At 37.1% G+C, this 15,813-nt stretch overlaps 1 protein-coding gene across 1 annotated transcript; it reads right to left on the bottom strand.

Annotated features, from left to right (window-relative positions):
• Positions 1 to 3,704: 3,704 nt before the first annotated feature.
• LOC129238306 (general odorant-binding protein 19d-like) lies at positions 3,705 to 14,460 on the bottom strand. Its single transcript, XM_054873347.1, has 5 exons — positions 14,410 to 14,460; positions 5,299 to 5,368; positions 5,134 to 5,222; positions 4,006 to 4,139; positions 3,705 to 3,934 (listed from the first exon to the last, which is right to left on the bottom strand). Exons 1-5 carry the CDS (start codon positions 14,458 to 14,460, stop codon positions 3,859 to 3,861), a joined length of 420 nt encoding a protein of 139 aa, XP_054729322.1. The 3' UTR covers positions 3,705 to 3,858.
• Positions 14,461 to 15,813: the final 1,353 nt, after the last annotated feature.

The following is a 15,813-nucleotide window of genomic DNA, read 5'->3' as shown; positions in this document are numbered from 1 at the left end:
CTGTAGCCGAGGATGTCATGGAAGCGCCGTCGACATCGACCAGACGACGTGCCACGCAAATGGGTATCAGTCGACGGTCTTTGCAGCGAATTTTGGTACAAGATTTGAAGATGTTTCCGTACAAAGTCCAGACGGTGCATCAGCTGTTAGCTGCTGACCGCCAATCGCGTATAACATACGCTCAAGCCATCCTTAATCACCACCAAGAGGAAGATGATTTTTCATCAAAAATAATCATGAGTGAAATGGGCCTTTTCCATCTTAGCGGGTACGTAAATAAGCAAAATTTACGCTTGTGGGGCACTGAAAATCCGCGTGTAACCCACGAAGAGCCATTACACCCGCTCAAAGTCATTGTATGGTGTGCTGTTTTCGCTGGAGGAGTCATCGGACCTTTTTTCTTCGAAGACGTCGCAGACCAAACGGTTACTGTGAATGGTGAGCGCTACAGAGCAATGATCAACGAGTTCTTTTTGCCGCAACTTGATGAATTGGGATTGGAAAACATGTGGTTCCAACAGGACGGTGCAACGGCACACACTGCACGTGCCACAACCGATATGCTGAAGGATGCATTTCCCGGGCGCCTAATCTCCCGTTATGGCGATTTGCACTGGCCAGCAAAATCGCCTGATTTGACCGCTCCAGACTTCTTTTTGTGGGGCGGATTTTTGAAGTCGCGGGCTTATGTCAACAATCCTCAGACTCTGGCAGCTCTTAAAGACAATATCCGTCAAGAATGTGAGGACCTATCGCCGGAAGTTTTGGCCAAAGTGATGGAAAATGCCATAAAAAGAGCTCAAATGGCAATCAACTGTGGCGGCGGCCATTTACATGACATCATATTCTCGACTTGATGTAAAAAAAATTAAAAGACCAAATAAAAATATTCCACAAGAAGAATCAAAGTTTTTAATTTTTTTTTTAATTACAGCCAAAAAACATCGCAAGGTTACTTTTGCGCCACCTTGTATAACCTGAAAGCTTATGTATCTGTGATGATAAAGGTTTGCTCAGCACTTTCCTGTCCTGCACCTTAACATACTTGCTTATGTAGACAATTAAATCAAGTACATTCTTCGAAGTGGATCCAATATATGTTTGCTCCTCACCTCTATTAGCCACTTCTACATTACTTTGAAGAATACAAGTATAATTGAGTAATGGCTCGCCTCTCTCGTTTATATCCGTACTACTCGTATCCCATACCGTCCCGTGTGCGTTTGTGCCGATTCCTACCACCAGTGCATATGCCTGCTTCTGTCAGCTGTTTCAACTAACTTTTGAAGCTCTCTCTGTGGTGTTTCTTCCTCATGAGGCATGTAGCAGGACCCAAAGAGTAGTGTCCCATCTTTCCAACCTTCCAATGTAACTACAATTATTATTTATTGTATATTAAGTAAATTAAACATAAAACTGTCTAGAATTGAGAAAAATAATTTTTTTTTGGAATATTAAAATTTTGGTACTGAAAATGCTTTTTTAAGGAATTATACTTGATTATCCTTAAACATTTCCATTAACTATTTTTGAAAAAAATTATGTATACTGCCATTTCTGCGAATTTCACCTCTCCAACTTTATAAATTGGAGGATTATCCACTTAGGAGTGGTCAGGACAATTCTTCAACATATGGTGCAAGCAGCGCACAACTTCCGGGCTTAGCCCAAGTATCCTCTGGGTAGATTTCGAACACCCGTTCGAGAGCGAGCTAGTGTGAGAAGGTGAAGCAAGCCAGGATACGAGTAGCTGGTTGTGCGCTGGGTTTGGGAACCGCCACGTTAAAATCCCGCCCGATGAAAATGAAGATTTGAAATTTTAAGAAAGCGTTAATGTTATCTGAGTTTGTTGATTTCAGGTGGTCAGAGGATTTGCTGTTGCCAAAATCTGTTTGGGATCTGGCTTAAGCCAGGGCATTCGTTTGGTTTATTGCAGTATGGGCATGTCAGCTTCGAGGCTCCATTTACTAAATGACTATGAGTGGCAATTGTCAATTCTTAGACGCACAAAGGAGAGTCGGATGGGAAAATCGGTGTAGTTCCACGGGGATTATTTAATTTATAGTTGTATTGATAGGTGGCCCACTCATGCGTGAGTTTAAGGCTAAGTCATTTGAAGCATACATTCGTAGATGCTTTGGAGTGAGGTGGTTAAAAAATGTAATAGTTGCATTCGTGCTTTATTTGGACGCTCCTCAGTGACTTCGTTGCCTTAGATTCCAGCATAACTAGGAACCCACACACGAGATGTGTTCAAAAAGTATCGAGAATTTTGAATTTTCGCCGGTCACGTATATTCGAATTTCAATTTTTTTGTGGCGATACGTTGGTACTCATGTCTCTTACCCATGCCGACGAGTTTGGCCATTTTGAATGTTCAGTTAATTGCTGACAGCTGCTGTGCTTGGATGTGTTTCGGCTAGTCTTCGATTTTTACCTATTGAAAATGATGGATCAAAGAACCTGTATCAAATTTTGTGTGAAAAACGAAACGCGGAAGCATTCCGAATGTTGACTTTTTCATACGGAGTAGCTACTTTGGTCGAAAGCCACGAAGATGTGAACGACGAAAAGCGTGCCGGCGTGCCGGACGCCCGAGCACTTCAACAACAGGCGAAAAAATTGTTGAAGTGAAGAAAATGGTATTGACCAATCGTCGAATCATCGTTAGAGGAGTTGCTGAGAACCTAGACATATCGATTGGCTCGTGCCATTCGATATTTTTCAATGATTTGGTCATGACAGAGGTTGCCGCAAAATTCCCACAATAACTGCTTAATTTCGATCAAAAGCAACATCGCATGAACATTGCTAATGAGATGTTGGACTCTGTCCGCGACGAAACAAATTTGCTCCAGAGGGTCATAACAGGTGACGAATCGGGAGTTTATGGTTATAACGTGAAACCAAAGCTCAATCATCTCAATGGAAGCTGCCGCACGAACCAAGACCGAAAAAAGCGCGCCAAGTTCGGTCGAATGTAAAAGTTTTGCTCACCGTTTTCGTCGATTGCAGGGGCGTTATGCATCATGAGTTCTTGCCACAGAGTAAAACAGTTAATAAGGAATATTACCTGCAAGTTATGCGCAATTTGCGCGAAGCAATCCGCCGGAAAGGCCGATCCACAGCTACCGAAAAAGAGACTACAAGTAACATTAAGTAGCTCCGTGTGAATATCCAACTTTCATTGGATATAGCAAGTTTCCTTAGAAGTTCCAATGACCTCCTCCGCTCCACATGTGGTAAAGAAGGATCTCACGTTAGTGTCACCGCTCAGCGCTCTTTAGGCTGACTCGTCGTTCACCTATTCAATGCCAGACCACAAGTAGTAAAAGGAACTCTGACTTTGCGCGGAGCAGTAGCGGATGCACTGACTAGCCAGCTCATCAGTCATTAGTACCGATGGCCTAGTACTCGCTTTAATTTGATAGCGAAATATACATATGCGACTTAAAGGGAAATAAGACATTCCAAAGTCAACGATTCTAGGACAGAACTTCGAAACTAACTGACAGTCATCTAGCGCGCAACAGCGAAGAGTGTCAAAACAATCCATCACTCAAAATCAAGCTTTGTAAGTGTCATATAAATCTGATATTCACGCTAATACCATAAGAGTGTTATGCGCCTTAAAGCGCGCCAGCGAGGATTTGCGTCTTTGGAAAAGTTCTTATTCATTAAAATAATAAAACACTAAGTCTTGTTTTTTTTTAAATACTTGCTTGTTAAATTTATTTGATTACTGGATGGACTGCTTGTCATTTGAAAAATTCAAAGATTAAAGAGAAAATAGCAGTCATCACAACCATTTCCTTAGGACATCTACAATCAGTTGCCGATGTACTATAATTAGCACATTTACCATGGCAATTTAAAGCCATTTGCCTTTGCTTTTGCAATGACGCACTCACGCACGGCTTCACCGCTTTCGCACCTGCAAAATAAACCAAACGGAAAGTGTCAACTCATTGAGGGTTCAAGTTTTTAGAAAGAATTTTCGCATACTCATTGCCCTTTGGTGGAGTATCTTTGCAAGCATCAATAAGCTCTTTACCGAGTTTTTCTATGTTTGCACCATCAGCAACTGCCTTTATTACATTTAAAGCAGAGTCCTTATCAATTTTGGCACTAGCATCGACCTATTGAAAACAAAAATTTATTAAATTCAGATTTTTCACTAATATACTTTTATTTGTTTAAGCATTTATGAAAAATAAAGAGTTAAGTTTCAACATTTTTACGTGGTAACTTTTAGGGTTGGATATGACTTCGGGTTGCACACGATTTTTGACGAAGTTAATCTCGTTTATAAAAGCCACAGAATGAATTAATAGGGACTCCATAGTGCAAGGAGAAGTTCCAGTGGTATCACAACGGGCCTACGACAGGTCTAAGTATGCCTTATTGGCAGCCACCAGACCCACCCACCATGACTTTAAGAAACCAAAGATTTAAAAATTTTTTTTAAATTCAACTTTTCAGTAACCATTTTTTTAACATTAATATCTTTACAACCGTTCATACGATGTGAATAAAAGTTTACTATAGGATAGTGCAAATAAAGCTTTCTCAGATTAAATATCTTTTTAAAAAAATAGTTTAAATTAAAAATTAATTTAATAAATTTATTAAATGTTTCCAAATTTTTATCAAAAAGTTAAACAAAAAAAATATTATTTAATTTTAGAAGGTAGTTTCACTGCAAAATGTTTGTCATAACCCGTGTCTGTTGACAAGTACTCAATATTGCCACTGTTATGAAATTGAACTTGGGGGTTTTCACCAAATACCCCATAACAACAAACAAAGCATACTCGAAAATTAGTCGAGATCGGTAGTCTGTGAGATATATCTTCCATACCACTGACTAATCAGATATCAGAAAAATGGGTGATAAATCTTGTAGAACACTGGTTACAGTAATTTTTTCGATACTAAGTAAGTCTTAATTGGTAAGCCCTCAATTACCAGCGTTGGTGTAAGAACAAATGAAACTAATATATAATACCTTCGAAAATTATTCTAACATACTTTGGATCGATGTTTAAATTTTCCTTAAGAATTCATATTGCATTCAAAAAAATTATCACTTGAATAGCTTTTAAATTTTCATAAGCCAAATTTCAAACTCACCAAACCCATTTTTTTCATAAAGCACGTCATTAGGCACTTCGCTTTGTCACTTCCAGCCGGTTGATGTTTGAACAGTGCATCAATATCCGCTGCAAATTTGTTGAACAGAAAAACAATTTGAAAATTGTAATTTTTTTTTATTTTTTCTATAATTACGCTTCTTACCATCACTGCCACCAGATTCCGTTTTACAGTCATTAGCAATTTTTTTTATATTTTGTAGTATTTCCTGAGCCTGTAAACAATTCATCAAAAAGGAATAAAAAATAAAGGAAATTAAATTAGTTATTTCAAGATTTTTCGTATTGAACTGAAGACTTAAGGCACAAACTCTATGATTTGCTTTGTTTACATTCAGATTTTTTATCTTTCTCCTTATACCTCAGCCTCTCCTTATAACGGTCAAACTGTAAATGACCAGGAATACTACGAAGTACTTCATTTTCGAGAATTTATATTAAAAATCTTTCAGCGACGCGCAAGTGCAACCTCTTTATTCCACAATCACAAAATGATTTCAAAATTATTCTCACAACACCGCAGCACTTTTATATTAGTTAGAAACTTCGCCAATAACAATTTGACACTCTCAACACTTACTCATTGAATTATGATGAGAAGAAAACCGCTACGTATAATAAGCAAGCATTGTATGTACACACATGCATATGTATGTACATATATAACAATGAAGAGAGAAATTATTTGCAGAAACAAAAACAAATAGTTGCATTGACGTGCTTACAAAAGCACAGCAAAGTGCAATTAATTAATTTATTTTCATTTACTGCTTTTCCCTTTGTACTACTCCTTCGTTATTGTACTCGTACTATTCTAACACCAATGCGGACAATTGCGTTGATTAAAAAGCACGAACAAAACTGTCCAGTGTTATAAATTTCACACGCCGAATGTGAATGAAGTGGGACGAACCCGACGCATATACGAGTACATATGCACATATACGAGTAATAACCGAATACTTACATTAAAGTGCGCTTGTATGCACATATGTATGTGTGGGTGGAGATGAGATGCCTCGGATTAATCTAATAAACTTATAATCATTATAGATTTTATTGATGCTGCTGAATGGGACTTACATAAATGCTTTGTTTATCCGGGTGGTTCAATTAATGCTGGCGAGCGGACCAGTTATAGTCCACTTTCACTTAAACTTAAAATTGTTGTAGAAAACACTCTTTTCTTCAAAATAATTCGTAAATTTTGTCCAAATAATGCACTTGGCTCTGGACTTTTGCGCTGGTGCGTTGTTCTGGTGCAAAAGAACTTATTTTGTCTTTTTCGAAAGATCCTTCGTGACATCGATGGATTTCAGGTGAAGTGACGGAACATCGCCCAATGGAAAGAGAAATTTAAGTGGATACTTTACTTCACTTTAGCTAAGGGATTTTGTTGTTTTTATGATGGTGTGGTTTAGCTGTTTTAGTGTTGTTTTTGTTTTTGACGTTTTTAGGTTTGAACAGCTTCTTCTGGAAAATAAAAAAATACAGGGGGACCATATAGCGTTTGATTTTTGAACCACCTATTTTTTTGAGAAGGGTAACACAAATGACATGTCAAATATGTTCATAATTTACTTAAAGGTTTGACATTTACGAAATGGGACGCTATACGCTTGAACAAAATTGGGAAATATTGAAAACCTATTTCCAAAGTGGTGAGTCTTCTTCTTCTTTTCTGATTTTCACATCGGTGGCTGCGTCAATAAGCAAAATTGTCGGATTTGGGGCTCAGAAAATCCACACGTTACTGTAGAGAAGCAAATGCATCCCCAACGAATCACTGTTTGGTGCGGTTTTTGGTCTGGCGGCATCATCGGGCCATTTTTTTCGAAAATGAGCGAGGAGACGCGGTTACAGTAAATGGCGAGCATTACCGTGATATGCTCAACGAGTTGTTTACAAAAATTGAAGAGGATGACATGGACGACATTTGGTTTCAACAGGATGGTGCAACTTGTCACACTGCCAAAGTGACACTCGAACTTTTGGTTACCGTTTTTGAAAACCGAATAATCCACCGAAATTCCGATATCAATTGGCCGCCTCGGAGCTGTGATTTAAGCCCGTTGGACTATTTTTGTGAGGAGCGGTTAAGGACAAATGCTATGCGAACCATCTAGAGACAATTGATGCTTTAAAACACGAAATCGAAGTTGGCATTCATGAAATTGGAGCCCAAACAATCGAAAATGTGCTTAAAAATTGGGTTGATGGAATGGCCTACTGTAAAGCCAGTCGTGCAAGTCATTTCAACGATATTAGTTTTGATTCATAAATGACAATATTCAATCTTCAAAATGAAAAAAAAAGTTTGAAAAAATATTGATTAGTTTTTTTTTTTTTTATAGCCAATTCAAAAAGCAAATTTTACATGGCCCCATATGCCTTGTCTGAGCACTTCTTTTACGGTATGCATGAATTAAACTATACACCAGTAAAATCCAACAAACCATACACTTCGACTCAGCAACAGCGGTTCTTCCAACAGACGCATCTACGGTTACCAAAGCCACAGAATTTATAGCAGTTCTTTTCGTGGCAGTTACAGTCAGAGGCTTGCCATTGCCTGCCGAGGGGCGAATGCTATGAGTAGAAAAAACCCTTTTTTTATTTTGGAGGTTCATGGTATTAAATTAACGATAAAACTGTCTAGAATTGAGACAAATAATTTTTTTAACTACTTTTTTAACAGCTTACGAACGTCGAACAATATCTCTGGTACTCCCCTTCTAAATGATTGAATTGACTTCTATTTTAGTGCTGTCTGCACTTTGGTTCTAAGTTATCGTTTTAGTCAGTAAAAACCTTTGTAAAAAAAAGTAAATTGCAATTTAATAGTTATTAATTTTACAACAGATTTTTTTACGAAAAATGTAAACGATTACTTTGACTCTTGCTTTTATGGTGTCTCGGCACAGCAACCAGCAATATTCAGAAAGTACTCGTAGGACCATCACTGGACCACCTTAATGCAAATACGATTAATCTTACTTTAAGCGCTCAATGGCATGACTGGAGAGGAAATTAAAAAATAAATTATGTTAATGATTATTTATGACCTACCGCAAATTATTACCATTATTTATTTTCGTTTATTGCAGTTGGAACACCAGACGGATAGGATATTGACACCTGTACATAAATATCGCACGAAGTCTTTATTTATTTATTCAGAAATCAATAAACAATCATTCCTACTGTCTGCTTAGAGTTACTAAGGAAATATTAACAAAAAATTGAGTTAATTTATAATCCGCAGTTCAATTGAGCAGAATGGTATAGTTTAGATACTGAAAAATCAAGTCCAATATATTTCGAATACTCATTAATTTCATGTAGTGAACGAGCAATTGAGGCATTGCAGGCATAGTTGGTTCGGAGTCCAATTAAATTCAATGGATATTTAATTCATAAAAACGAGTTGGGCCGAAAATCCCTTCGCCTTTAATAGCGACAAAATCGATTTTCTTTTAGTTAAAAATTTATGAGAGGTAGATGGGATTTATGAGATGGAGTGAGAGGAGACAAATTCAGGAAAGTGATAGCAAACTTGGGAAAAAATTTTTGAACTCATCAAATTCTGTCAATAGAGAATTGTTGGTAAGGTCTCCGGCTAAGCGCGGCATTTCTACCGCAGAACGAACAAAGGCAGTGCACAGTGGTCCGACCAGAAGGCGTTGGCGGACAAAATTCAAAAACTCATTTAATTAAGCTGAAAATATATATTTAGGGGTTTTAAGGATCAGTGATGACGAATCTGACCTTAGTTTTAGCAAATTTTAAATTCATTGAATACTATAAATACATTTTTACTTCCGTAATTAACTGGTGAGTTCATTTTTACATTTTTCACGATCGCAGAGAGTACCACGTGGAGGTTTACGGTAAGGTTATTCTCTCCTCATTTGTTTTTTGTTTTTAGACTTTTTTATTTTTTTTTTTTAATTTTTTTTTAATTTTTAAGTTTTTTTTTAGTTTTAATTTTTTTTTTTTATTTTTAATTTTTAAATTTTTTTTTGTTTTAGTTTTTAAATTTTTTTCGGATATTTAGTTGTTTTTTTGTTTTTCATTTTTAATTTTTTTTTATGATTCAGAATCCTCGGTTTCTGATGAGCTGTTTTCTGAGGCTGGATCATTTTTTAAATTTAAAAGCGCAAGAACCTTTTTTGAAAATGGTTTTGGCTTGTTTTTCGGAACCTTAGTTTTTGATATTATAACTACATCTGATGAACAAAGCAACGCATTTAATAAATCTGTCAGTGACAGATAAAAATGTTATATTATTATACATAATTTTATTGTATATAGTGTTATATGTATATACATACATATGTATATCATATTAATATTGTAATAATATTAAACAAAAATTTTGTTTTTATAATAAATTTTTTTTTTTTAGTTGTCTCTTAATGCTGATGGGGTCTGTGATGTCTTTTTCTGTCTTTTACACAAAATTGCATAAGCCATATGTAACGTTTTGCCTGTGGGTAAATGCACAAAAGCTACATTATTTTTAATTTGCGCAACTTTGCGCAACAGATTTCAGTTTGAGATCATAGCTGAAATATGTGGCTACATCACTCATGTTGAGTTCAAGTGGACCGGTGTGGACCACTCGAAAAAATGATCTTTAAAAAAACATTTTCGAAAAATTTTGAAATTTCAAAAAAAAAAATTGGATTTTGTACCACAATTTAAGAGAATTATTACTGTTTCCGTTAATATATTCAATTATCTTCTTTTTTTCAATATTTGGTTAACAATCAAATGGTAATATTTATTTGCAGACAGGAAAATGAAACTCTTGTATGAAGTACGATTTGCATACAATTTCATGTTTAAAGTCAAAAAACTACAATGAAAAATTTTTAAAATTAAGTAATATTTTCAGGAAATCTACCTTGAATATTTAAGAAAACATCTGCATTATCAAATTTTTATTTCAAAAATGTTGAAAAATTGAATTTTGTCCGGCCGCCGGACCACTGTACAGTGGAAAGCAATTTAAGAGTATATGCCTATGCAAAGTTTCAACTATTTCTTCTAAGTTTCTGCTTTCTAAGGAAATTTCTGCGAATTCTTTCTCGAACGGCTTTTATGACTGCACTGATTCGAACCACGCGCTTCTTTTTCTGTATCCACTTCACAAGACTAGAATTCAATATAATGCAATCTGAATTGAATTCTGAAGGTGATCCAAATGTCAGTTGGGTGGAACTCTTCTAGTACATCATGTTGAAAAATTCAAAGAAGTATTAGAAAATTTATCACAAATGGATGTAGTTCATGCTGGTTCAGCAAATAGTTTATAAACTTTTAGTACAAATTACAATGAATATCGAAGTTCTCTTAATTAAAAAAATTATGATTAATAATGGCATAAAAATATAAAGTTATGATATACGTGATTTTTTTATGTCTACCAGTGGTGCCTTTTATATGTCGGAATTAGAGAAAAAAAACAAATTTTAATCATCGAAAATCACTTTATTGTTTTTCAAAATATTCTCCATGAAGATCTATACACTTTTGCATGCGTTTGGACCAATTGTCGAAGCACTTTTGCCACTCTGAATGAGGTACCTCCAAAACATGCATTCTGAATGCCGCAACCACTTCTTCAGGTGTCGAAACACGTTGACCTCTCAGTTTGCTTTTTACGTACGGGAATAAAAAGAAGTCATTCGGTGCCAAGTCAGGACTATACGGCGGATGACCCATTAATTCGATGTTTTGGGTGCTCAAAAATGCAGTTGTTTGAGCCGATGTGTGAGAGCTCGCATTGTCCTGGTGAAGAGTGATCCGTCTTTGGCGATTGGTTTTCCTAATTTCTTGGAAGACAACTGGCAAACAAATGGTTGTGTACCACTCAGAATGTAATGTTCTGCGTAGTTCTAGTGGTACGGTTGCGACATGTCCAGTTTTTCCGAAAAAACAGCCGACCATTTGCTTGGAAGTGCTTCGTGCGCGAACAACTTTTGTTGGATTTGGCTCATCTTGAAACACCCATACAGTCGACTGCTGTTTACTTTCGGGCTCATACGCGTAAATCCATGATTCATCACCTGTCACGATGTCCGATGTCTTAGACGTGTTTCGAAGCCCCGCGATCGTATTTTTTGAGCATTTCCTTCGACCAATCGACACGAGCCTTTTTTTGAGCGATTGACAAATTGTGTGGGATCCAACGCGAACAAATTTTTTTGACAGTCAAATGTTTATGCAATATTAAATGTATGCTGGTCCCACTAATGCCTAAAATTGTCTCAATCTCTCGATAGGTCACATGACGATCTTGCAATCAGTTCGTCAGTTCGCGCACAGCATCAATAGTTTTCGGAACAACAACTGATTTTGGACGACCTTCACGAAATTCGTCTTGGAGTGAACTACGACCACGATTGAATTCATGCCGTCGATAAACACTGGTCCTTGATGGAGCTTCATCGCCAAAAAATGAATTAAGTTCATCCAAGCAATGTTGCTGAGTTAATCCACGTCGAAAGTTGTAAAAAATAATCGCACGAAAATGTTCACGATTTAATTCCATTTTTGGACCGAGATGAATCTTTTAAGTTACTGTAAACAACACAAATAGCGCTGGTATTTCAAAACGTTCTGAGTACGTAAAAGCCAAAAAATGTCAAACTTTGCGATACAGCTGTCAGTTGCCAGATTGCAACACCAGGGTTGCCAAATCCCGACATATAAGAGGCACCCTATGGACTTTCTCATAATAAACCCCACATACACCACACGAAAAACTTATAAGACCAACTAAATTTCTAAATATTCTGTCAAAATGGTGCACCGAATGCGGACTAAATGCGAATCCAGCAAAGACAGATCTTGTTCGCTTCAATAGGAAACAACAATCTCCTCCACTGCAAACAATAACTTTAAAAGGGGAATCATTACTTCTATCAGATTCAGCTAAATATCTAGGAGTTATTCTAGATAGGCAGTTGAGTTGGAAATTGAACATTGAAAACAGATGTAAAAAAGCTTTCATAACTCTTTATACTTGTAAGAATCGGATCATTTATTGGATATATACCTCGATCATCAAACCGATACTCTTCTACGGTGTGGTTGTATGGTGGACAACACTCGAAAAACGGTGTAGAGTAGCCACAATTGATCGAGTCCAAAGAACAGCCTGCCTCCTGATAACAGGATGCTTAAGTACAACACCTACTAAGGCTCTAAATACGTTGCTTCACTTGTTCCCTATCGATCTGGCTGGCAAAGCGATTGCAGCTAAAGCAGCGACACGCATGAATGCCATATCGAAATAGAAAAAATATCTTGGCCATTCGGCCATACTGAACAGGAACACTGTTATCTCTTCCGACATAGACTATCATGGAAGTCTGCCATCACCACCCTTGCTATTCTCCTGTTCTCTCCCAACCAGGGAAGAATGGAAGACAAATCTTACCGAAATCGATGGCCCTCTGATTATATATACAGATGGTTCAAAACAAGACGGTAAAATGGGATTTGGAATCTTTTCCAATTCCCCTCACATCAATCTATCATTTAGATTACCCGACTACTGTAGTGTATTCCAAGCGGAAGTATGCGCTATCTGGTATGCTGCGAAAACTATCTTAGAAAAGAGAATATCACTAGAGGATATCCGCTTTTTCACTGACAGTCAAGCGGCCGTTCGAGCACTCAGCTCCTCTTATACCCACTCAGATGTGGTTCGATCCTGTCTCTTATCTCTTAACAAGATAAATGTTCAGAATTCTGTCCAAGTTAGCTGGATACCGGGTCACAGTGGATTCGAAGGTAACTGCAAAGCTGATGAGCTCGCGAGAGCTGGAGCTGCGTAATCAAATGTTAGTAACTTACGCACAATCCACATTCCGCTCTCAATATGTAAAATGATCATTGATCGAGAATTTCACAGCATTGCTGATCGGAGTTGGCGAGTGGAAACTATATTACTTGCGTTACGACCAGAGAAATCTGGCCATCCTACAATCTGAAACAGACAAAAACCCTTAAAAGTCTTTCGAAACACGAACTAAGGCATATAATATCTCTTATCACCGGCCACCTCCTTTGGGCACTCACGCACGTCGGCTCGGGGTTCCTCAAAACGACCTGTGCAGATACTGCGAGGACGAAGATGAGGAAGTATCGAGCAGGCATTTGCTGTGCAGTTGTCTCGGCCTAGGCTCTCCAACAATTGACAATCTTTCAGTACCCTCGGACCTGAAAATCGAATCTCTTATTAAATTCTCGAAACGAATTAACATCTTGGACCAAAATTTATAATAAAAATTTCGGTTAGGTGGGGAAATCATATAATATAATGAGCTATAGGGCAACACAACGGATCCAACTTGCGGTCTATGTGGCACTCCGATGCGGGTCACCCTTAAACCAACCAACCAACCAACTAAATTTCTTGTATATTTATTATTAGTTAGGGCTAACAATTTATTTTTAATATTAAAGCTTTTCATGATAAATGTTTTAAAAACATTTAGAAATAAGAACGCATTTCACGAAACTTAAATTAATTATTAAGGAAAGTGAAAACTACCGAAAGAAAAAAGTATAAGACCAGTGTTATTATATTTAAAATGAACCCATATAATCCTTGGGATCAGTTTATAATTTCTAGCTTAAGGCACCTTTCTGGTCTAGAAACGTGAAAATTGAAGGCGTTGAAAATTTAAACAAAACAATCGGTATCAATTCAAAATCGTTTTTATTCATTAGATCAATTCTTTATTTACAAAAAAAAAAAAAACAAAAAAAGATTTTTCAATGACAAAAATAAAAAAAATTGCTTCCCGTGACGTAACACATGCCACTGGCGTAACTGATTGGGCTGCTCAGGTACGTCTGAAAAAAAAATTCGGTCGATTATTCATCAGGAGATATGTCGCTATGGTGGGTAGCAGATTTACAAAAAAACAAAAGATTTTTTTCATGTTCTCACTCTTAAAAAAATAGAAAAATTGATTATAAAATTATAATTTTGTTACCCAAATCAATCGGTTCAGTACTTTTTGAGAAATTACAACGCCAACTCGGAAAAAATAGTTTCGAGAAAAAACACGGTTCAAATTTCAAGTGCAAAACTATAGTAAATTATCACTTGCGCTCAATCTGCGATTCCAGCTTGATATAATATTCCCTCAGCCATTTCGAATGCCTCATTTTCAGCAACCTCGGCTTCTTTTTTCGCCATCCTTGCCTCTTTTGAGTATTCTGAGGCACTAACGTCGCATTTGTTGGCCAATTCTTCTGCTTGTGGGCCTATAGCCACTCCCATTGTGTCCATAATTTTCAAGAGAGGCTTGAAACCCTAATTAAATGTGCACACAGCAGAATTTGAAGCGATGTTCACAATTTTTCGTCCACAAAAGACATGTTTGGGAGCCAATTGCCACACGCACGAGTTAAAACTCTCCTTATTATTTTGTGTATTCGCTCCTACACATCTTCTAAGAAGATCATCGCTGGAGCGCTAGATCTTCATAAATTGGTTTGATAATCATCTGGACGTCCTCATCTAATGCAAGTGGTTGGACAAAATCTTCGCCTTTGGCTTGGGCTTGCTTTACACCATGACCCAGATCCGGCTGGACAATAGTCGTGTTGTGGATAATCCTCAGTTGATGCTTTATGATAAAACATTGCCCACACTTCGTTTCACATAGCTTCAACTGAATCTGTATTTCGTTGTACTCGTATTGCCAGACCATAATACAACGTGAGGTCAGCCATTTTCTTATTCGTTAATTGTGCAGATTTTCTTTTTGGAAGTGACTTTGATTTTCCCACACTCGATGATTTACTGTCCATCTTTCCCGTTGCTTCAGCCTGCAATATTTTCCTGGATTGCGGAAGTGTCTTCTTTGCACCTTTGAGTCGTCAGAGACGTTGTCCATATTTCGCGAAAGTAATGTCACCGTCACAATCCTTGCACCTTCATAAATTTGTAGTACATTGAACCCAGACAAAAATTCAAAATGCAATAATTAGTCGTGGGATTGATACCAACATCAAATTCCACACTTTTCTTCAATTTTTCCTCCGATGTACTCACGAATTCAGTGCTACTTTCATAAGTATGCTGATAACCACAAAAACTTCGTTTTCTCGATCGCTGCGAAGGTCTTTGCAAACTTACTTTACTAAATTTTCGATCGATTTCTCAATGCTTCACGATGTAACTGCCTTGAAGAACGAAACAGAAATGCGGCGCTAGAGCATTGGAAATGGCGCACGAACCTAACGAAATAGGACACCGTCGTTTATTTTCGGGTCTATTATATGACCCTGAATATCCGAAGAGAAGTTACAATAAATGAAAATGAAATGACCACAATAATCTCCCAGGAATTCGACGGTTAGAAGTCCCATTGTTAACGACCCTGCGCGCTGATACCTGGGCGTCGTAGTCCAAACCGGTCTTGTTTTAAAGGACTGGAACGTCTAAACTATCAGGTCAGTGAATAAGTTCGAGCGTATTTTACCCATAATTTCACTTTTGTACGATTTTTGCATACACAAAATTATTAGCGGAATATAACGGAACTATTTATATATTTTTTGATATATTGTGCATTTAACAAGTGATTTTAATCGCGGTTAGAAGCACGTGTTGGTAAAAAATAAAATG

The sequence above is a fragment of the Anastrepha obliqua genome, chromosome 2 (assembly GCF_027943255.1).
Source record: "Anastrepha obliqua isolate idAnaObli1 chromosome 2, idAnaObli1_1.0, whole genome shotgun sequence".
Classification (NCBI taxonomy): Eukaryota; Metazoa; Arthropoda; class Insecta; order Diptera; family Tephritidae; genus Anastrepha; species Anastrepha obliqua.
This window is presented reverse-complemented; position numbering and strand designations above follow the sequence as displayed.

Excerpts from the sequence above, each read along its gene's own strand:
- LOC129238306 (XM_054873347.1), bottom strand. The coding sequence starts at position 14,460 with ATGGGAGTGGCTATAGGCCCACAAGCAGAAGAATTGGCCAACAAATGC. Across the intron at positions 5,369-14,409 it reads AATTGGCCAACAAATGCGAC|GCTCAGGAAATACTACAAAA; the intron begins GTTAGTGCCTCA and ends AATTGTTTACAG. Across the intron at positions 5,223-5,298 it reads GGAATCTGGTGGCAGTGATG|CGGATATTGATGCACTGTTC; the intron begins GTAAGAAGCGTA and ends ACAAATTTGCAG.